The sequence below is a fragment of the Trachurus trachurus genome (genome assembly GCF_905171665.1).
Source record: "Trachurus trachurus genome assembly, chromosome: 5".
Classification (NCBI taxonomy): Eukaryota; Metazoa; Chordata; class Actinopteri; order Carangiformes; family Carangidae; genus Trachurus; species Trachurus trachurus.
In genome coordinates this window covers 28,745,829-28,769,696 of record NC_139896.1, presented here as the reverse complement: position 1 = coordinate 28,769,696, position 23,868 = coordinate 28,745,829, and the positions used below count along the sequence as shown (strand labels likewise).

The 23,868-nt window shown below is 40.7% G+C and overlaps 1 protein-coding gene across 1 annotated transcript; it reads right to left on the bottom strand.

The window, feature by feature from the left end:
- Nucleotides 1–9,607: 9,607 nt before the first annotated feature.
- Nucleotides 9,608–21,288, bottom strand: LOC310986582 (myosin heavy chain, fast skeletal muscle-like; the record flags this gene model as incomplete). Its single annotated transcript, XM_083972540.1, has 39 exons — nt 9,608–9,645; nt 9,790–9,921; nt 10,081–10,176; nt 10,271–10,375; nt 10,480–10,650; nt 10,729–10,854; nt 10,944–11,147; nt 11,245–11,553; nt 12,611–12,735; nt 12,865–13,030; nt 13,112–13,295; nt 13,380–13,576; nt 13,663–13,781; nt 14,133–14,259; nt 14,345–14,734; nt 14,816–14,906; nt 15,005–15,150; nt 15,240–15,416; nt 15,494–15,736; nt 15,833–16,088; nt 16,189–16,325; nt 16,404–16,527; nt 16,614–16,731; nt 16,820–16,907; nt 17,002–17,075; nt 17,182–17,488; nt 17,575–17,745; nt 17,863–18,012; nt 18,393–18,511; nt 18,641–18,779; nt 19,141–19,244; nt 19,343–19,441; nt 19,558–19,621; nt 19,786–19,878; nt 19,964–20,078; nt 20,204–20,231; nt 20,347–20,503; nt 20,592–20,735; nt 21,088–21,288. 39 exons carry the CDS (start codon nt 21,286–21,288, stop codon nt 9,625–9,627), a joined length of 5,817 nt encoding a protein of 1,938 aa, XP_083828666.1. The 3' UTR covers nt 9,608–9,624.
- Nucleotides 21,289–23,868: the final 2,580 nt, after the last annotated feature.

Genomic DNA, 23,868 nt, shown 5'->3' with positions numbered 1-23,868 from the left:
TTAACATGCATAATACGCAGACTTCAGAAATAAGAACCCACTTAGAGAAGCATGGCTCTAGCAGTGGTCAAAAACTCCACAGGGTCTCTTTAAATAGCATCAATCTTAAATAGTTCAGTAAAGTACAAACAAGCACAATACCTACTGTAAATGCAACAAACTAAAAAGCACTAAACACAAAGCTGGAGACACCCTGGTTTTTACTGACAGGGCTCCACAGCTGAGTGATACAACTACTCTGATAAGACATGTCTGAGTTTTTAGATCTTTGTATCAGATTGTTAAAAAAAACTCTGAATATTCTCTAATTCATTAAAGTTTTTTGTCGGTTTTGATTTACAGTTTCCATAAAGTACAAGTGCTGGGTGAAGAAACCACACACATTGTGCACACCACACATTCAAACAACTGCTACAGCATGAGCATGTAAATAGATAGTCGGGTGCTGGTTGATCTTTAGGGTTCAAACTCCAACCTGCAGTTTTGCTGAAATGCTGCTTGTGGCAACTTTTGCTTTCTTTGACTTCAGCTTATCAGCTTATCTGTTTTCTTTTGCATGATCGGTCCCGGAAAATGTCTCTGCACATGAAGAAGGTGCGGTACTTGTTCTTACTTGATAGTAGATCTGAGCCTGAACCTCACATTCACTTCAGTGTCTTTCAATCCACCTCTGACCTTTTGCAGACAATTTCAGTTTTATAAATTGTACCACATATGACCCAGAATGATTCCCTGATGCCATCTCTTAAATCTTTAACTCCATCAGACAGTATTTAGAGGGGATTTTCACCCTATCATTGTTTTCAGAGCACTTTGACATATGGGACAACAGATGGGAAAAGCCAGTATGATGAGTAAACACCAGTGTGATGATGAAATTACAGTAATCTGTGTAGAATCTGTGTAGTAGTACAGTACATGGATTGTTGAAGTCATGGTTTTTGTTGTTGAACTGCTTCCACAGATACTGGGTAGGATCTTGAAGTGCTTCCAGTCAGTTCCAGTAAGAAGTTGTCAAAATATGTATTTAAAAAAAGAAAAGAAAAAAAGAAAAACAAACAGACGACAAACTCATCAAACATTCACTGACTTTGAGTAGAAGTTCATCCTGAATTGACTGTAATATTTGAGAACAGGTGACACTACACAGCGTTAGATGCAATAATTCTATTAAAATTGGATCCCTTATTTAGCAGTTATATTGGTTTACAATCAAATGAGTAATGAGTAATTTAAATGCAGTGGTATCTGTGTAGTCTTATAGCACAAACTGTACTGATATCTGTGCGCGGCTGCCATGTTTTTAAATGTACTTGTTGTTTGATTGATGGGAAGCTCTTTGTCCCCGTTTTTGTATCTCGTGTCATCAATATTTGTCAAATCTGACTTTATGCACTTCTGTATGCTTCTGTATGGGGAATGTAGCTTCTGAACAGCTTTCAGTGTTATCAATATATTATCAGTATGTGATGCTTTTTGACCCTGGTCAGCTCAGGGTCGACTCAACGATTCCCCTGATGTCTCATTGAAAGATATGCTCTCTGTGGCAGAATATTTTCACTTTATCATGCATACCTTGTCTTCACAGTGATATCTGATTCAACTTCTTACACAGTGGTGAGGCTGCAGGACATGCAGCTGTCTACCCAGAGCTGAATGTGAGGCCTAATTATTGCTGGAGCGAGAAATGTTGCCCTACGCACCACTAATCTTTTTGTTCTGTATAATTTGATGTATGTATGTTACGTTCAGTATTGACCCTATAACACAAAAATAACTCAACAGTAATTAGCGCTGCAACTTAGTGGTTTTCATTCTCAACTGTCAATCTGCTCATTATTTATTCCAACTTAGTCAACCATTAAACCCAATCAGTTTCCTAGAGCCCAAATAATATCCTTCATAGATTTATTTAATTCAAATGGATATAAACCACTGAGATGCATCAAATTCTCACACGAGGCTGAGCCAGTATTTGGTGTTTTTGCTTGAAATGCCTCAACAGTTCATTGATTATTACAGTAATTGATGGTAAATTTTCTGAGAAATCTTTTCAGTCAGTGCAAGGGATGGTCAGTATAGTGTGTGTGTGTGTGTGTGTGTGTGTGTGTGTGTGTTTCGTCTTCTTTTTTTCACCAAACCCCATTAATTTATTGAACAAACAAGCCTAGGATGTACTGTAAGACTTCCAGAAATGCAGAAATGCTTTGCATAGATAATGACTAGTTCAATATAATTTTTCTACGGTGTCCCAGCAGGTTAAAATTGCATCCGCTCTTTCTTTTCTTGTTAAAAATTCTGCTTGCAAATCTTTCTCTTTTTTTTTCTTTCAAAAGTTTGACTACTGGACATAAAGAGACGAGGCAGACTGACAGTGGTAGAGACGTGTAACCCCGGTGTACCCGTAAGGAGTTATGCATGATAAAAACCTGAAAACATTTTCCCACAGTGACCTATCAACCCCCGACTCTGCTCAGAGTCAACGGGATATTTTTAAAAAGCTTTTCTGAAACGTATTTGTAAAAACGCCCGTCTGCCGGGGTGCTCCACCCCGCAGTGCCTTGTTGCACTTGTTTTTAGATGGCAGGAACATTTGGTCCTCTAGCTGTGGACGTTCATCCTGCAGGCCACGAGGAAGACACACTTGGCTTTCAAGGGTTGCCGTGGTTCAACTCTAAATGGACTCCTCTGTGAGAGAGTGTTGAGATAAAGATGCTCTTCATGAACTGGCGAAACATTTTGAAGGAGCACAACAGACGCCTCCCCTCCTGCCTTCTCATGGACAGATGTTTGTCGATAACCCCGCTGCCCTCCCGCTCCGTGTCGTCTCTCTCTCTACACTGTGGTTCAGCCTTGAATCAAAGCACAGACACTGTCCATTTTCATAGATTTCTACTCTGTCTCATCTGCACACTGTATATTCTGTATCTGAAGCCTGTTGGAAACTTGTACTTTTTTCCAGCAGGACTGACTGAAACGAGTGAATGTTTATGTACAGCTGTTACCTACTGTTGTGCTTCTCTGCCGGACCCCAGCATGGTGGGGACCTGGAGAAGCCGGTTAAAGCTCAACACTGTTTGGAGACCTCAGTAAAAAAAACAAAAAAAAACACTGCTTACAAAAAACGACCAACAACAAAAAGGCTTTTACTCTGAGACCTGCAGTAGGGTCGTGTTGCATTATTCAAACAACACTGTTGTATGTTGAGGCAAAGACATTTTTTGGAACTCTTTATAGCCTACAATATATTACTACTGTTGAGGTCAGTGTTGTAGTTTTGTTTTAAATTACTAGTATTTATTTGCATGATATTTTGGACGATTTCTGGATTTGTGTACATAGCCTGATGGATATTTTACATTCCTGTCCACACCCAGCTCTCTAGTCACCGTGGGGAGACATGAGGGCATTGTCTGGATACTTAGGCTGATGTGGAGGCATCGGAGCTCTGTGCTGTGTGTAAACAAACGAAGCTGGAAGTTTGACTTCAGTGAAGCCTAGAATAACTGTCAGTGTTTGCAACTTAGGTGTTTTGCCGCAAGTAGAAAGCACAGAGACGTTTGGAGTTATGAGCAACATACTGCCTGATCAAACTTTTGTCATTTGTTTATGAAAAATGTCTCCAAGTGACATAAAATGCTGATAATGGTTTATGCATTTAAAGGCTGTATAGCAACCAAACAAGGCAGTGGCATGTGTGGGGATGCCCCTTTACTAATGAACTTTGTTTATGAAATAGACTTAAATGTTGCTTATTAAATTTCTTTCTGTATTCTTTAAGTTCCATGTTGATTTGATTTCGTAATTGTGAGTAATATTTGTATTGAGCAGAAAGGAACTGAATGTGATTGAAGCTTGTGTGGGCACAATAAGCAGTTTACAAGAAAATCTGCAAAACAGACAAAAATATCTATATTTACTGTACGTCTGTGTCGTTTTATTTGCCGAGTATCAAAAGATAAGAATGTAAATGTTTCTGCTGTAACTTTTTGCTTTTCGTTTCGCTGACATTGTCGTTTTCTCGGGACAGTTTCCTCTCTTTGTGCCAGTCTCCAACGCCACCTCATTTTTGTACAGACGATGTGAAACAGTCTGCAGAAGATGAAGGTTAACTTTGTAAAGATTTTGTCAGTCACATTACAAAATAGATATTTAAATGTTTATATCTTTGGTGATTAAATGCTATTGATATTTTTCACTTCAGCTCTGGATTGTTATTGTTCATCACTGATTATTTTTATATTATATGACAGAGGCCTGCAGGTGGTCACACACACCTCATACATTTCATACACTAAGGCTCAAGTACATAACTTCAGAGTCATATCTCTGCATCATCAAATATGCCATGAAATCTAAATGAAACAAAATAGACAGAAAGTTAGAATGTAAGGTAAAAAGTGAAGAATAGAATAGTTTGTGTCTCTGGATTACTGACATGATTTTACAAAGAAAAGTAGAAAACCATCATTAACCTATGTATGACCTCCTGTGGGTTTAGGCCACTATAAGACTGAGATTTATTTCTAAGGTCAGGAGGACATCAACAAAACATGAACTATGGTACGAAATTGATAGTTCTCAAACTTGAAGTGGCAGAAAATTGTCTTTTTAAACCCTCCTGTCAAATTGACCAATCTGTTCCCTTCCTCCATCCTTCCTTCTTTCCACAATCCTTTTTTCCTTCCCTCCTTCCCTTCGTTCTTACTTCTTCCTTCATCTTGATCCAATTGACCTGGTCTGTTCCCTCCCTCCATCTTTCCCTCCTCCCTTCTTCTTCAAGGAAGGAAGAAGGGAAAGAAGGGAGGCCTTCTTTCCCTTCTTCCTTCCTTCTTCTTCCTTGAACGAATCTGACAACAGGAGGGGTTAAGTTTGAGTTGAAGTAGGAATCTTATTTCTTCTGAATGAATGAATTTCAAAATTGATTATCTAAAGGAAATTACTTATTATTATTTTTTGGTAAGTTACAATGAGTACTTTATTGATCTTAAACAGAAATGATGTTGTCACAGCAGCCCCATATAATTACAGTTAGGGAAACATTCAATCACTTGAAGACCTTGCAATTATAAATGCTCATTAAAAAGGTTTATTGCAGCTGTTATAGGAAGGCCCACCTGCTGCGCTTCGACTTGCACTGGTACAAATTAACTGATCAATCATTTTACTGCTAAATGAAAGTGTGCTGCTGCTCCAATGCTGAGGAGAAGTAAATACCTGGAATAACTTGGTTGTTATGTGGCTAAAATATCAGGTCTCTATAACCTTTCTACGGTTAATTCAGGTGTGGTTGGTCAGACTCTCTCAGTAGAGTTACGATGGAGCGCTCTGGCGTGAAGTGAAGTTCCTGAAGGTCTCATCACTCATGTTTACTCCAGCTGGCAGTCCCTCCATCATCTGATGCAGAGAGACGTGTGTGTGTGTGTGTCAGCTGCTGAGGATTAAAACATGAATTTTGTGCGGCCTGGTGAGGACCAGAAAAGAAACCCCAAGTGTCAAGCATTGTGTGCATTTGCTCCCAATGTCAGTCAGTAAGGAGATTAAGCAGTGGGCTGGGGTCTTCAGATGAAAGACGATAGGTCACTGACCACTTCCACAGACAATTCCACAGTCCTGGGTGTGGGGTTGTGGGATGTTTCGGCTTCTTTGGCTCAATAAACACTGCTGCTCGCCAACTGACTTTGCTTCAAGGATGAATGACAGCTTCCCTCGAGCAGCCATATTGGCATCATTATGTGGCCTACACTGTCTGATTTAGCCATGATATCAGGGCATCAGAGTTTGGCAAAGGTGTTTAAATCTAAAATTCATTTTAGTGCATCATGTGAGGTAGGCTATAAACCAGCAAAGCTCAGAGGCTCCTGTCTCACAGTCACAGGCTGAACGTAAGAGCCGATGAAGAGGTGAAGCTTTCAGGAGGGACGAGGCTTGGTGCTGCAGTGTGACCTCCCTCATGGTAAAACTGCTTCTAGTTACATTTTTTTTTTATCAAGAATAACAACCAGGTAGATGGAAGAACTAGTTTCAGTACGAGATGTAACGTGAACCCTAGTTTCAAATCTTACATGATGATGCACTGCATATTAACCTCTTCATGCAGAGGCCATTTTTGGCAATTTCCGCCTGTTTTTGTATCACTGCAATTAAAGCTTAATAGCCACAGAAGTGCTAATCCCACAACTATGGTTTATGGCTTAAATGAAAGACAACCTTTGTCCCTTTACATCTATATGTATAAAATATTGAATTGAGTCATTCCATAAAAAAATGGGCTTCTGGAATTGCTATTTTTTTTTGAAAAAAAAAAAAACGAGTTTGAAATTTTTGGTGAAAAGGTGATATATCAAAATCCTAATTATAAAACAGGTTGAATTTTACATATATGGTTCACACACTCCCTGTCCACATGTGTACCAAATTTTAGGTTGATATGTAAAACTACTGAGGCACTATAGAGTTTTTCCAAACAGTGTCCCTTGGCGATGTACAGTGTGCAAAACCTGTCCAAAATTGTCCAATTTGGCTAAAATGCACACTGCAAGATTTTAGTGAGATTTTTTTTTTTCCAACAGATAACCTATTGGGGCCAATCACACACTTGATGGGTTTTAGGAACACCAGTTACATAAGTAAAATGCCATTTGAAAATTTTATTTCTGGGGATGAATATTTAGTGTCCAAAACCCATCCAAACATGAATTTACCTATTTTCGCCTGTATTATATTGTTATTTTCCTTTAAAACTCCAGAAGTAAACATCCCACAACCATCAGTGATGGCTTAAATTAACAAGGACATTTGAAATAGTTCATTTTGTCTTTTATTATTATTTTTAATTAAACTTGGGGCAGTAAAAACACACTTTTTGTGTCGACTTGTATTGCTTACATGTTGACACTAGGGGGAGAGGGAACCACATGAACCAGCTGGGTGCAGGCTTAAGCTTTGCCCAATCAGGGATCATTATATATCAGGTCACACCTTAGAGTCTCTGCTATTGGACCAAAAAGTTTTCACCCCCGTGACTTTGATTGACAGGCGACGAGAGACTCGCAAAACCGGGTGCGCAGTCTGCCGGAGAATGCGAGTAGTATTAGAACTGCGGAGTTACGTAAAACGCCGAGGAATATCTGGTCACGATGGATAAAATCAATCAATGGATTATTTTCGAGCACATGTTCAGCTTTTAAAAAAGGGTAAGCTTGTAATTTTATTCAGTGTTTTAGTGGGTCTATTATTGATTATTGTCCGTCTTTTTCGGCACTCGAAAATGACTTCCGGGTTTGTGTGTGCTGAGTGAGCAGGCTGGTTTAAACCTTTGATGGGGTAAAAACTGCATTTTTGTGCTTTGCTTTTGTTTATATGACAGTTTATGATTTTTTGGTGGTGAAAGAAGAGGTGTACAGATGGTACATATATGTTTTAATCACCTTCGTTGTTGACGTGACGTCGCTTGCGGGCTGCCGTAGTCTGATATTGTTTGAGACATTTTCAGTGACTGTGAAAAAACCGTAGCACCTAGAAGCTTCATTTTTTTTTCTACCTGTTGCTGAAAGTGTCCTTAAAAGGTCTGTGGTGGAGTTTTCATTACAGCATGCCTACTTTTCGTTATATTAAGGACGCCGTTCGTGTGTTATTGATTTGGGACGCCGGCGTCCCAACCACTAGGGGGCCTGCGTGAAAGCTACAATTTTTTCATCAAAACGATACATTTTTCTAAAATAATACATCCACATTTTATTTGTATTTATTTATTTATTTAATGAATTTTGAGGGGTCCAAAATATATAATTATTTACATCTCGTTACGTTGGCAACACCGACATGAATTGATCTCTGCACCAACAGCTAAGTACGTTGGTGTCACTTGTGAGGCGGAGCTCAGGGGTTGCCAGATCGTGATAGCAAAGATATTCAATATAGCTCTGTGGACAAGATACAAGATAGCATCGTGCTAAAGCTAACTGTAACGTTTCCGGTGCAGGCGTGATTCTGCGGGTTTGTCAGGTTCATCAGCAGGTGAGTTAGTGTGAAATGATTCAGGATGTGTTTCCAGTCTGCTATCAACACTGCTGCTCGTTAAATACGGTTAGAGTTAGCTTAGCTTTAGCTACTAGCCGCTTCCCATAGGCGTACCTGGCAAACAGGCGAGTGTGAGTGCGACACTTACTGGCCGGGAGGAATTAAACTTGTAGCTAACACCTTTATTTATTTACCTTTAATTATTTCTCTAAAAAATATATAATGTAATTAGCCTATGAAAAAATGGTCAGTGTGCTGTAAAGCTAAGATCAATTAAATATTTACAATTAGCCTACACACTATTTTTTTCAGAATCTTTTAACAATTAGTCCAAAAGCTTGTGGTGTGAAGACTTCATGCACTTCCCTGTTGTGTTCATGTGTTTTGCTTCTTTGAACTGTATTGTACCACCTCTGCGGCTGCCTGCCTGTTGATATTGATGCACAGGACAGAGTTAAACTGCACAGCTGCCTAGAGAGAGTCCTCTAACAATAACTACACTTGTACAAAGTCATGTCTGACTCACTCTGAGCCAGAGTTCCAGGGGCAAACAGGTGCAATAAGATCTGTGGCTGGAGAGAGGCAGCTGGCATTTGTCACAGTGTAAATGAAATGGCTCCCCGAAGAGGAAACACATGGTACTGAGCGGCTGCTCTGGCTTGCAGAGGACCGTGGCGTGGATTTAATGTTTGCATTTATGGTTCTCTACTGTCAGGTGATGTAACAAGCCAAACACAGTTCATCCTTACTCCTTGCCACCCCAAAATATTGATTAAATGATTGATTTTGTGGAAAAAAAAGTAGTATACCAAGAGCTGATATATGGGAGCTCTGCTGTGCAGCATGAACACTTCAGTGCAGAGGAGCCCCACAGACTGCAGTTATGTGTCAGACAGTGACAAACGTGTGTTGTTTCATATTTAAAGCAAAATACGTGACAAGTGGTGTATTGAAGATGAACACAAAAAATATCTACATAATAGCCTATGTAACGGTTGGCACTGGGTAACACCCAGTTGTTGCATCCCCCAGTTCTCTATCTGGTGTTTTTTTTAAAGAACATGTTTAAGGAATTTTGCTTTTGTATTAAAGGTCCAGTGTGTAATATTTGTCAAGGTTTATTGGCAAAATCTGAATATACTGTTGATATATAGTATATCATGACTTGACAAAGGCCTTGTCTAGCTGAAACGTTGTCAATAAATCTCTTGCAACTGGAGCTGAGTGTGCAGCGTTCCTCTTTTCTTTCATAACTTTATCCATCGCCAGCAGCAAGGGTCTTGCTATATGTCAAAATCACACTAACACACTGGAATCAGTCCTGGATGTGTGCTTGGACATCAGTAGGCTACTGTCTCTCCCTTCCTGGTCTTCCCCAGAGTGTTTGTCCGCCCTGACGTGTGGAGACCAGACAAATAAGATGCAGCCATTCTCTCAGGGTGAGGGTGCTTTTTGTTTGTAGTGCAAATAAACATTCACAGTAACACAACATAACAGCGACATGTATTTATTGAATTTACATCTACAGTATTGAGCGAGAGCAGTGAAATGAAAAAATCATATTTTATGATTCTCATTTGTTTCTCTCAAAGATGTTGCAGATTATTCTTCTGCCTCCTTTGCCTAAAATGAAAAGAAATGAACACAGTGAATGATCCAGAAACAGGAAAACTATTCTGTCACACATTACAACATCCACGTATGCTGCTCTCTAACACAATCAATGACGGTTTAAACTCTTACTGTTGAGTTTCATGTCATACTTACTTTTCCAATCTCCCGACTCTTGGCCCTCAGCTTGTTGACCTGGGACTCGGCGATGTCGGCGCGCTCCTGAGCCTCCTCCAGCTCATGCTGAACCTTCCTGTACCTGGACAGGTGAGTGTTGGCCTGCTCCTCCTGTTAGAGATAGTCAACAATGACATCAACACTCATGGAGACCGGAGATCCAGAGTTGAATTATTCTAATCATGTTTTTACTGACAAAATAGAAGAATTCTGTTCTATTGCGTGTGGCTTTTTTCAGGCAATACACTGCATGATAAGTGTCTGACTCACAGCTTCCTCAGACTGTCTCTTGTAGGCCTTCACTTTCAGCTGCAGCTTGTCAACCAGGTCCTGAAGTCTGATGATGTTCTTCTTGTCCTCCTCAGTCTGTGGTCACATGAATTCATGGTTAAAATGAATTCAAATGCATCCTGACTGGAGCAATAAATAATGATAATGATGGTAAAATAAAAAAAAATACCTGATAGGTGAGCTCCTTCACTCTTCTCTCATATTTTCTCACACCTTTGACAGCCTCTGCTCCACGTCTCTGCTCAGATTCCACTTCAGTCTCAAGCTCACGCACCTGGAATATGAAACAGTGTCTGCTGTTACTTAGAGGAAAATAAATCAGACTTAACTAAACATAACTACAACTGAGATTTTGTTAGCCAGCAAATTCATCTATACCCTGGACTCCAGTTTCTGGAGTTGCTTCTTGCCGCCCTTCATGGCCAGATTCTCAGCTTCGTCCAGACGGTGCTGCAGGTCCTTCACTGTCACCTCCAGGTTCTTCTTCATCCTCTCCAAATGAGCACTGGTGTCCTGCTCCTTCTTCAGCTCCTCTGCCATCATGGCAGCCTATAAAACACCAACCATGACTACAGACATTCCTCCAGTGAGAGAAATAAGGAGCAACATCTGGAATATTTGGCTCACATCAGTGATGGCCTTCTTGGCCTTTTCTTCAGCGTTTCTTGCTTCCTGAACAGCATCCTCTACTTCACCCTGGATCTGGACAAGGTCAGCCTCCAGCTTCTTCTTGGTGTTGATGAGACTGGTATTCTATTATAAGATAAGCAACATTGAAATCTCATGTATTTAGCTAGAAAAGAAAAAAGTTTACATTTTTCTTTGTCAGTCTTTGATGGTACCTGAGAGTGCAGTAGTCCCACACGCTCGCTGGCATCAACCAGCTCCTGTTCAGCCACTTTGCGGCCTCTCTCCGTCTGCTCCAGTGCAACTCTCAGCTCCTCGATCTCGGCCAACATCAGGTTATTCCTGCGCTCCACAATGGCAACTTGCTCCTTCATGTCTTCCTGACTCCTGATAGCTTCATCAAGGTGCAGCTGGGCATCCTAGATTGTGAAACATTGATTGCTATATCAGCAAAAACATTCAGCGACCTTTTTATAAAGAGAAAATGCTCTGCAGCAGATCCTCCGGTGGAGATACCTTTAGCTGTCCCTGCACGTTTCTCAGATGTTTCTGGGCTTCAGCTGCCTGGCGGTTGGCATGGCTCAGCTGAATCTCCATCTCATTCAGGTCTCCCTCCATCTTCTTCTTGATTCTCAGGGCATCATTCCTGCTCCTGACCTCAGCGTCCAAAGTGCTCTGCATCGACTCAATCACTCTCTGGCTGTTCCTCTTGATCTGCTCCATCTCCTCATCCTTCTCTGCAAGTTTCCTGTCAATTTCACTCTTGACTTGGGTGAGCTCCAGCTGAATACGGAGAATCTTGGATTCCTCATGCTCTAGGGTAGCCTGTGAACAAGTGCAACCTTTATCAACTGGAGCACAGAACAGCTCCTTCATTAAAAATACAGAAACTGAGACCGTATGCCAGTGGTTCCCAACCTTTTTTGGCTCATGACCCCATTTTGACATCACAAATTTCTGGCGAACCCAGACCGGTCAATCAAGATGTGCAAGCTCAGATATTTTTATATGCTGCATTTTATTTGAACTCGATTTATATTCGAGAAAGTGAATGTATCGAATATAGTTGTTTAAGATTGTGTGTTGTGTTTTTAATCATAATCATATCAATTACTAGACATTTCAGGCGACCCCATTTGAATTCCAGGCGACCCCACTTAGGGTCCTGACCCCAAGGTTGAATAACACTGCCGTATGCTAATATTACTAAACTGTCCTGCAGCTTAGAACTGTAGTGCATACAGTAACTTTCAAATGTCCTAATAAATAATCATGGTGGATTTACTGAACAAAATTCCCGAAAAAAAACGTTGCACTTGCTGGATTGAAAACCTTCTGGAAAGGATATTATTGTCCAGATTGCCCACCACAGATCGTCCAGAGGGTAAGTTTCTGATTAATTGTAATTTTTCCGCATTACTGTATGTTCCGTGTGTGTTTAGAGATGTTTAAACAACATATTAATGCTACTGCTATGTTTCTATGGAAAACCTTTTTTTGTAGGGAACATAGAACCTTTTTTCGGGTGAGGGGGAAACATAGAACCCGGGGGAACATAGTACCTTTTTTGGGTAACTGGGGAACATAGAACCTTTTTTGCAGGGGTAAGAGGGGAATATAGAAACGCTCCCCCAGAGAACCGCGAGCGCTGCAGTCGATCAGCTGACAGAGTAACATCGTTAGCCGGTAAACTAAGGGGAGGCGGTCCGGCTGTGTACACCTACGAATTATGTAGGTTGACAGAATTTACACACTATAGTATAACATAGTATAAGAGAAATACAACTTGATTTTTATTTGTTGCTACACTTTTGATTTCTCCCCTGCAATGGCTGAATGATTTGAACAACTCAAGCTATAATGACTGATGATTCAGTTTTACCTCTGCCTCCTCTAGAGCAGTCTGGATCTCCGTTTTCTCACTTTCCACCGTCTTCTTTCCCTTCTCGAGCTCATGGATTGTCTTACCAGTCTCACCCAGTTGTTCACTCAGGTCTGAGATCTCCTCTGTTGGAGCAGGTTTGTAAAACATGAATTGTATGATATTAGGCAGCACAAAACATTAAATAATGTATTTCTGATAATTTGAACTGAGTGTGTGATCTGACAGTATCCCTTTGGGATTTGTTGTCTTACGTTGCAGGTTCTTGTTCTCCCTCTTCAGAGTCTCTAAGTGGTCCAGAGCTTCTTCATATGAGTTTTTCATCTTGAACAGCTCAGTACTCATTGACCGAGCTTCTTTCTGAGCTCCCTCCAGCTCTGCCTGGCTCTCCTCGTACTTCTGCTTCCACTCAGCAAGAACCTGAGCAGAAAAGACACTAATTAGTGGTTTTTGTCACGTCATATTCACCAGTTTAAGATGTGCATCTAAAAAATATCAAACCTTGTCAAAGTTCCTCTGCTTCTTGTCGAGGTTAGCAGCCAGAGCGTTAGCTCTCTCCACATCAATCATCAGGTCCTCCACTTCACCCTGCAGTCTCTGCTTTGTCTTTTCCAGAGAGGCACATTTTGCATTCACAGCCTCAATGGACTCCTCAGCATCCTGAAGACGCTGGGCAAGCTTTTTCCTGTTAAGACATACAGTAAACAGGTTGAATGGTCTACAGAATCAGTGCATGTGAACACAGTATGACTTCAGGATGGTCCATTACTTAGCCTCCTCCAGCTCCTCAGTACGCTGAATAGCATCAGTCTCATATTTGGTTCTCCATTGAGCCACCTCGCTGTTGGCCTTGGACATGGCACGCTGCAGCTCAGCCTTGGCCTCCTGCTCCTCCTCATACTGCTCTCTGAGCAGGTCACAGTCATGACGGGCTGACTGAATAGCATGAGCCAGGGCGTTCTTAGCCTGATGATCCAGATGAAAAACCTGATTAGCATTTGTTACCAATTACCTGGTGCCTTTCTCCTCTGTCTGTTTTCATAGACAGTTACCTTCACTTCCTCCTCTATGTGCCTCTTCAGCTCCTCAATCTGCTGGGTGTACGCCTGCTTGCCTCTTGTCAGCTGAGAAACAAGAGCTTCTTTCTCCTCCAGCTGACGAATAATTTCACCTAATCAAAGATTCCAGGTCAACTTAGATTCAGAATAAAACCGCAAGAGAATGACAGAACATTATACTACGGTAAGGAAAATGTGTTAAGTGCAATGCACCATAGTATTGTGCAGGTTTGCAGCTTGTGTTATGCTAATGTTTAAGAGTACATTAAAATGTAGGGTAAAGAGTGAAGGCAGTGTAATAGGACTGTGAACATTGGGGAATAAACAATGGGAAATAAAGTTTGATTCTCGTATACAAGGAAGGATTTTTCTAGACATTGCATTAGCATTACTGCAACAACAGAGAAAGAACCTTCAACCTGACTCAGTTTGATCTAGCTAAAATCAAACTGATCAAACCATACCATTTTCAGTTTGAAGTCTTGCTTTTTGTGCACTGAAGTCATTCAGCTGACGGACGTTCTCATCATTTTTGGACTTGAGTTCACTCAGTTGATCCTCTAATGTCCTGCACAACTTTTCAAGGTTTACCTGATAGAACAAAGCATGTGTCAGTGTAAAGTTACTGTGTTTACTGTTACATTTGGCTCTCTGTGTGAAAATGCAGTGGCCTCACCTTCGATTTGGCCAGAGACTCCATATTGCTTGAGAGGTCATCGATCTCCATCTTGAATTCACTCTTCTCTTTCTCTAGCTTCTGCTTGACTCTCTGCAGGTTGTCAATCTGTTCTCCCAGCTCTGCCACACTGTCAGCCTGCTTCTTGCGCAAAGCTGCGGCGGTGGCTTCGTGCTGCAGGGTGGACTCTTCAAGATCACGACGCAGCTTCTGGAACTCAGCCTCGCGCTTCTTGTTCATCTCAATCTGAGCTGCAGTTGCTCCACCAGCCTCTTCCAGCCTCTCGCTGATCTCCTCAAGTTCCCTGGAGAGATCAGACCTCTGCTTCTCCACCTTGGCCCGAGCAGCCCTCTCAGCCTCAATCTCCTCCTCCAGCTCCTCAATACGAGCCTGAAACACACAAAGTGTTTGAAAATCATTCAAGGTATTTGACTCTTATCATGCTTTAGGCTGACACTTTTCAAAACACACCTGAAGTTCTTTGATCTTTTTCTGTAGCTGGATTCCGAGAGACTGCTCGTCCTCGATCTTACCCAGGAGTTGACTTATCTCAAAGTCCTTCCTGGAGAGGGAGGAAAACAATATCATGTATTATAATTGTGTTCTACTAGAATCTCTCATGGAATCTTTGTAAGTGGATGGATGAAATATGATTCTGACTTCTTATTCTTCTCGTCAGACTGCTGCTTGTCGTTCTCCAGATCCATTATGGATTCCTGGGCCAGTTTCAAGTCTCCCTCCAGCTTCCTCTTTGCCCGCTCAAGATCCATACGGAGCTTCTTCTCTTGCTCCAGGGAGCCTTCAAGCTATCAAAGAAAGAATTGCCCCATGAAATCAAGATTGAGAAATGATTGTTATGTTCACCATTTGTTCCTGTGTTAGATAGATGACATACATCATCCACTTGCTGCTCCAGCTTGGTCTTGGCCTTTGTCAGAGTGTTGACTTTGTCTTCCTCTGCCTGCAGATCATCAAGGACCTGCTGATGGGCCTCTTGGAGGGCTTTCTTTTCTTTGCTCAACTTGGCAATGGTCTCATCTTGAGAAGTCATTTCCTCTGTAAGGTTTTTGACCTACGAACATAAATCTGAATTAACAAAGAATATTATCTACATAGATGTGGAAAAAAAGAAGAAAATAATCTTGTCACCTTGTTCTCAGTGGCATGTTTCTCCTTTTCCACCTTTGCTAGAGTGAGCTCCAAATCATCAATGTCCTTCTTCAACTCGGAGCACTCATCCTCCAGCTTCCTCTTCTTTGCAGTCAACTCAGCATTCATCTCCTCCTCATCCTCCAGTCTCTCAGTTGTCTCTTTGACTTTGGCCTCAAGCTGGATTTTGGCTTTAATCAGCCCCTCACACCTTTCCTCAGCATCAGAAAGGTTTTCACCCTCCTACAAGTCAAAATGAGCATGTTCATGTCATCAAAGCTGGAAATTGATGAAGGATATTAAGTGGAAATACACATCGAGCAGGATGGTGCAACTTACAGACTGCACTTGCAGCAGGAGATCATTCTTCTCCTGTAGGAGAGAAACCATCTTCTCCTCCAGTTCTTTCTTCTTGGCCAGGGCCTTTGTTAGGTCATCTTTGGTCTTTTCAAAGTCCTCTTTCATTTGGGCCATCTCTTTCTCAGTCTCTGCACTCTTCAGCAGAGGCTTAATCTTGAAGTATAACTTCATCCATGGCCAAGTTTTGACATTCATGAATGAGCGGATGTTGTACTGAATAGCGTAAATTGCCTCTCTGTTATGAGAAAAAACCCCAGAAAAAGTAGTTAGCAACGTTAAGTTTTGTAAACACAGTTGTCAACATTTAGACAGTGATAACAGACACATTACTGTACCTTCTTTCCATCATTTTGACAAACTCTGTCCTCATGAGGAAACCTCTGCACAGACCCTGAGTCATTGTGACCAGATAAGCCAGTTTCTCATCTCTCATCTCCTCCAGAGTTCCCAGCAGACCAGCTTTGAAGAACACCTAAGAGTGGAAAAATAGCATCTCAGGGTGAGTGAGCAGATGATGTTACACCTCTTTTCTAGAAGGCTTTGACTCTACCTTGGTGTGTCCAAACTTGTACTGAGTATGGTCCACATTAATGGATCCCAGCAGTTTCTCTGAGGCCTTCTTGTTGTCGATAAACTGTCCCTCAGGAATGACACTGGCATTTAATACTTTGTATCTACAAGTAAACATTCCATTAAGTTAGAAAGCACTGGTTTGATGATAAACATGTTTAAGTAGCTGCAAAAACATTATTTCTGCTACCTCTGCTTGAAGTCACCATAGAGGATTCTGCTGGGGAAACCTTTCCTGCAGATCCTGATACCTTCCAGCACACCGTTACACCTCAGCTGGTGGATGACCAGGAAGTTCTCCATCAGACCTTAAAGACATGCTAAATTCAGTTCTGTGTTGCATGAATACAGTATTTGTCTTTGTTAACATACATGTAACACTAACAGTAGAATTACCTGGAGTCTTTGATTCATTGGGAATCAAGCAACGTACAAAGTGAGGGTGAGTGCTCCTCAAGTTGGTCATCAGCTTGCCCAAATTCTCCTAAAGAATTGAGAGGACATTTAAACATGATTGCAAACGGCGCTAAAAATCCATAACTACAGTGAAGTGTGAAAGTGATTCTCTCACAACATACCCTGAACAAAGCAGACACAGTCTGGAAGGAGCCGCCCTTCTTCTTGCCAGCTTTCTTGCTGCCCCCACCCTCAGCTGTCAGTGGAACAACAATCACATGAAAATGGTTAAATTCAATTCCAGTGATGAGTTATATTGGAAAATGTTCAGAGTGATAATAGAGATGGATGTTAGCATGTACCTTCTGCTCCAGCATGTGATGCATACAGATAGGCCAGCAGTTTGACTGAGGACTTCTGGTAGAGCTGAACCACTGAGTCGTTCAGGGGATCCTTGTTCTTGTCCAGCCAGCCAATAATATTGTAATCAACAGTGCCAGCATAGTGAACCAAGGAGAAATGTGCCTCAGCTTTGCCTTTGACAGGTTTTGGTTTCTGGAAGGAGGCGGTCTTCCCCAGATGCTGGTCGTACAATTTGCTCTTGAAGGTCATGTCTGTTGCCTTGGGGAACATGCACTCCTCTTCAAGGATGGAGAAGATACCCATGGGCTGTCATAAGGAAATTATTATTTAACACAAAACCTTAGAGTCATCAGATAGTTTTTTGTATTTGTGAATATACAGCATCTCCTCACCTTCTCAATAAGCTCAATGCAGGCAGCCAAATCCATACCAAAGTCAATGAACTCCCATTCAATTCCCTCTTTCTTGTACTCTTCTTGTTCCAGGACAAACATGTGGTGGTTGAAAAACTGTTGTAGTTTTTCATTGGTGAAGTTGATACAGAGCTGCTCCAAGCTGTTCATCTTGAAGAGATGAATATATGAAATGATATGAAATGTACTGTAAGCACAGGGCCTCAGCCGACCCCCCCCCACCACCACCACCACCCCTAATCATCATCAACAGCCAGGTATACTTACATCAAAGATTTCAAACCCAGCAATGTCTAAGACACCGATGAAAAAGCTTCTGGGCTGCTTGGTATCCAGCATCTCATTGATTCTGACGACCATCCATAAGAACATTTTCTCATAGACAGACTTGCAGAGAGCCATGACGGAGTTGTTGACCTGGATTAACAAATGAAAGGTGCACACATATTGATTGTAAAATGTAATCAAAGTTATTTCTATGTTTTCGTGTTGAAACATGTTTAAGAGCATATAGAGCTGAGATAAGAAGTTGGTATGAGAGGCCCTTTGAGAGATAATCCATACTTCCACATGTACTGTAACATACACTTTACCATTACCATTCTCTCACTTTTTGACTAAAATACTCTGTCACATACACTTCTACACTCTATCACACACATTACTATATTCGTTCACATGTACAGACAGTGTATGATGTTACATGTGAGAGCCATGTGATGTTATCTACAAGTAAAACCATCTTGATATGTGAAAACAGAACAGATTAGATTATATTTGTCTTTTGTCTTCTGTACCTGAGGGACAGTTTGACCTTTGGTCACAAACTCGTTCCCGACCTTCACTCTGGGGTAGCAAAGTGCTTTCAGCAAATCAGCAGAGTTCAGACCCATGAGGTAGGCGATTTTATCTGCCACTGAAGAAAAGAACACAAGTTGCCATCTTTAAAACACACAATATCAGGGTAAAGCCATGAGTGCAGTTCTAAATCACAAGTCAGAACATGTGCTCCTCCATTCAAGCTGATGGTGTGTGAGTTTCATACCCTCATTGCCATCAGGCTCAGCCTGCTCTTCACGCTGCTTCTGCTTGAATTTCATGTTTCCATGATGCATCACAGCTCCAGTCAGCTTGAACATGCTAGCCTTCTCTTCAGCAGTGAAGCCCAAGATGTCAATAGCAGTCTGCAATTAAAAGAGAAGATTGTATGACACTTCTTGGAAATAACAGGTGTCACTACACCCTACCTCCTCTGCAAATGTTCAGCATCCAACACACACCTGTCACACAGCATATCAATCCATGATGTAATGAGCAGCATGCTCTTTATGTGTAAATGGAGGAATACATTAGTAACCTATCTGGGTAATTCGATTACAGCACTACAACACTACCACCAAAATAACACTTAAAGGCTTCATAAAAATTCAATTTATTGCTCTAATGAATTGGCATGGTGTAAAAAAAAAAAACGTTAACAAAAGTTTACATGAGCCTGATTTGTTATAGAAATAAGTGCAACCATCAAACTAAAGTTGTTCTTACATCAGTTGCGACAAATTCTTCAATGTCATCGATACTCTTGACAGTGATCTCACCGTGACTGATCATGGGGAAATCATAAGGGTTGGTGGTGATCAGCAGAGCCTCTGAAGAAAAGGACACCAAAGGCATTAAAGTACAGCATCAGGGGGACATCCGTTTCTTTAGAATAATTGACATTCCACATTATTGACCAATCACACACCTATGAGCTCAGGCTTGTGTCCTGTTGCGAGCTGATAGAAGATGTGGTAGCTCCTCTCAGCAGACAGCTGGAACGTCACTCGAGACTTCTCCAGCAGATCTGTATTGGTTGAAGTTGTTAAAAAAAATGTTCAGGGCAATCTCATGAGTTACAGCTGAAGGATTTGGCAATGCAGTAGATATATAATGTGCAATGAGTTTCACAAAAAGTCTTACATGTCTCAATATCAGCTGAAGCTAGTTTTCCCGATGTTGCAAAGTGAATTCTGATAAATTTACCCTGCAGAAAAAGGTTAGCATGAATCAGAATCAGAACAGAATCAACTCATCAGTGAGGGCATATCAGTGACTCACTGTGAATTATTTATACTTGGCAGAGGTAAGAGGACTAGGAGACCACCACCAACACACACTTTTTTTTAAGACAGCAGGAGAAGAACTTACAAAACGGGATGAGTTGTCATTCCTCACAGTTTTGGCATTTCCATAAGCCTCCAGCAGTGGGTTAGCTGCAATGATTTGATCCTCCAGTGACCCCTGAAAATTTCATGGTGTAGCTTAGTATTCCCCTATATTAATGTTCATCAATATCATTGTATGTACAGTATCTGACATTATTTACCTGCATTTTTCCAGCAACTGGCTCAACAGCCTTCTTTCCTGAAGCTACTGCGATTGTCGCAAAGTACTGGATGACACGTTTGGTGTTGACAGTCTTTCCTGCACCAGATTCTCCACTACAGTCATTCATGTGACAAAATGATATGATACGTTTATTGGTGTAAGTCCGACATAATACAGCGCAGAAATGATCAGTGTGAGTTGTATCAAACCACTTAAGGTCTGTGTTGTGTTGACTTACGTAATCAGGATTGACTGGTTCTCACGATCTGTTGAGAGAACGCAGTTTGAACAATCATGTTTTATTATTGCATCCGTTTAACATTAATAGTAGGACTATGGAAAGACATTTTTAAAAGTTGGCTTCTCTGAAATAATTGATACCTTGGAGCATGAACTGATAGGCGTTGTCTGAGATGGAGAAGATGTGGGGTGGAGCTTCAATCCTCTTTTTTCCTCTGTATCCTGACACAACCTTTGCATCATACACTGGGAGCCACTTGTAGGGGTTCACAGTGACGCAGAACAGCCCTGAGTAGGTCTGTGTTAAGAAGAGGACATGAACCGTAAGTATCTATAACTCTAACTCTCTACCCAACTACAGTATTAGTGGTCTAAAGTGGTCTTACGTAGATCATCCATGCTGCATAGCGCTCTTTGAGGTTATACAGCACAGAGGGCTCACTGAGGTGGGTCATCATGGCCATGTCCTCAATTTTATCGTACTTTGGAGGGTTCATGGGGAAGACTTCGTCATCCTTTACAGTTATAGTCTGTTACAGAGACAGAAAAGACAGTATTCATTTACAGCAATGGAACAACTGAGGCAAATACAATTCATGACTATACTGTACATACTACAGTCCAGAGCTTAAATAATGAAAACAGATTTGCCTGGCACTCAAAAATCTCTTTAGTAGGAAAAAATGATAGATATATACTGATAACTGTTAACTTGTACTTTAAAAAGTTCTGCATCCAACATTCTTTAAAACCACATCAGGATCAGTGTAGATATTATAAAGCTCTCCACACCAGTGTGATATCAAAACTGATGTGGTCTTAATTCTTTCTTTTTTTTCATATGAACTATGTAAACATTCTTGTCTGTCTTCTTCCTCTTACCTTTCCACAGAGCGTGTCCACCGTGGCTTTGCCGCCCTCCCTCTTCGTAAGTTTCCCCTTGAGGTACATCTCTTTGGGCTCGGTCACAAAGTAAGCTGTTTTAGCATCAAAGGGAGTGTTTTGAGCTTCAATTCTCTCTCTTTCTGGCTTCCGGAGGTAAACGGACGCCGGGCCAAAACACTCCATTTCTGCGTCTCCCATGGTGATCCTTCACTGTCAGTGGGTAAAAAAAAAAAAAAAAGAGAGACAGCACTCAGTTATTTCAGTTCTTCGATCTTCTTCAACTCTTCTTCAAGACATGTTTCACTGGAAGAATTAAGAAAAACTAACAGGGCTGTGTTTTAGATATGTATTAATGATGCTAAATTAATTACACAGGAAGTATTTATCTTAGGTTGTTAAACATGATTACAGTGAACTGTTACAGACAAGACAGTAACATCACAAATGTTGATTGAAATGTCTTAAGATGGTGAAGACATCATCATTAGACAGTGAAAGAAGTAACATACCTTTTTCCCTCCCACTTAGAAGAACAGATTGTGATGGTCTGATGAAGGAAGGCAGAAACAAAGACTGTAAATGAATAACTGCAATTAAGATATTTCAAATTAAAGCAAACTTACTGTACACAGCAGGGCTGGCATAAACACAAAGCAGCTCTGTATTCACTTTGCCTGGCAATGAGTGGTCATGCCCTGCATTGTTCATTAAGCTGTTGGCTTTCCTCCTGCTAATAAAAGACTGTAACTCACTCACCTTGACTGGTCGCCTAACAGTCCTTGAGGGGGTCCAGCCTTCCTTCTTATATAGTGAGATCAGTGTACACTCAGCAGAAGTGACTGGCTTTATTTGGTCATGTAGTTTTACGCTCTTTGCTTGAGTATTTTTTTTGCCACTAATCTGATCTCTGGCATCTTTCGTCACTGACCATCAGGCAGTTCATCACTGATGAAACTCCTGTCACTTTTACTTTCACAGTCACTGAGGCTACGGAGGCAAGTTTTGGACAATGGCAAGGATTTAATTAGGAAATACTACAAAGACTTGTCTAAATGATTGTGGTTAATTAGTGTGTATAAATGACAAAAGCCCCTTATTGGTGTCATCACCAGATTAGATAAGAAATATAACCTTCAACATACATAAACAAACTATTGTTTTCTCCAGTTATGCATATGAATATTGTTTAGTGTAATTGATATGTTTTACATAGAAACAATATGTTTCATAGGGGCTGACATGTATGGTAAGACAAAGCACATAACATATTTGTGTTATTGTTAACTATTTTTGCCAGATGAGGTTAAAATGCAAGCAGAATATAAAAGTGTAAAAATAGATCAAGACTTAACAATGTAGCTTTTTTTTTTTAACCTTGTATAAATATTGTTCTGGCAGCTGTGCCAGTTACTGAAGTTCAGACATTGTTTTGGTCTTTACAATAATCTCTTTAATGCACCTTGGCACTGCAGAGGCTCTGAGTTTAGCCGTGGAGAAGCTCTCATATGTCACTGGTATTCTGTTGCAGAAGCCTTGCAAGTCTTTCCTGTGACAAAGGAGCAGAATTGGACCGAACAGTTGCTAATCTAAGAACCTGTGAGAATGATGATACCTCATGATAACAGAAACCCACGCTGAGGTCTGAGTTTAATGAAATCCCAAACCTAATTAGATTTGTTCTGTGTGGAGGAAGGACAATAGATAGTAGAACAATAATCATATTTATAGTGCTTTAATTTCCTCTGTCCACTAAAATGTGAACCACAGCCTGCGTCCTCTGAGAAAACACTTGTCAAACAAATGGTGGTGGTATTTGCTTTGATGCCCTCTGCTGCCCCTCTTGATGGAAAGGTCCATTTCAAAGCTCTAATGTGTGTATAAGTGAGTATTTTCCATCCAAATACTTTATTTTGACATAAAAGCTGAGTGTGGAGTGATAAAAACAACTGTTAAAATGAACAGTCATCTCATTATGTCAGCCGAGAGTGAAGATCTTGGAGCGGAGCCTGCGTTTGAGTTAATGTGATGAAATTACAAATGTGATAACATCACCGAGACACACTTCAAGCTGGAAAAACACATGTGCTTTATATCGTTACAACTCCAGACAACATTCAGCAGTCATAATAAGGAGATATGGAAACATTTAATAAACTGTTCATGACACATGGCATTATATGTTGATAAGTTATATGTCTAGGTTAAATATGAATGTAGAATGTACTTAAACTCTTCCTATGGAAGCATGATAACTATTGCAATTGTAGTAATGAAGAAGTGAGGTTTGGAAAATGCTGTCTGTTAATTAACAATATATAAGGTGAAAGAATAAGGTGTTCACTTTCTCATGCATAAGGAAACAGTAAGGTGTTACTGTACCTGAATGTGTATAATTTTGACATTGTTCATGATGTTACAATATGTTATTGTCACATATCTTAATACATTATAGAACACTGACTAATGGTGGAGAGTGATGTTAAAAGTTATTTCATATTTTTTAAACAGCAGAATTTACCAATGGGTCTCAGAAACACAGTCCTGTTTTTAGACTAATGACACATTATCCTCAAGAATTTCTGCAATTACAGTGGAATACTTCAGGCTCTGCAGCCATAGTGGGCTGATTAAACTGCATAAAGGAATAGATAGGTGATGATTGCAGGGTTCCTCCCTCTTTTAACACTATCTTACACTGTACTGTTCCCAAGTCTTCGTTTACTTTACCTCTGCTCTTGTGTTCAACTGTTTCTTCACTATGTTGCTACTTTGTTTTAA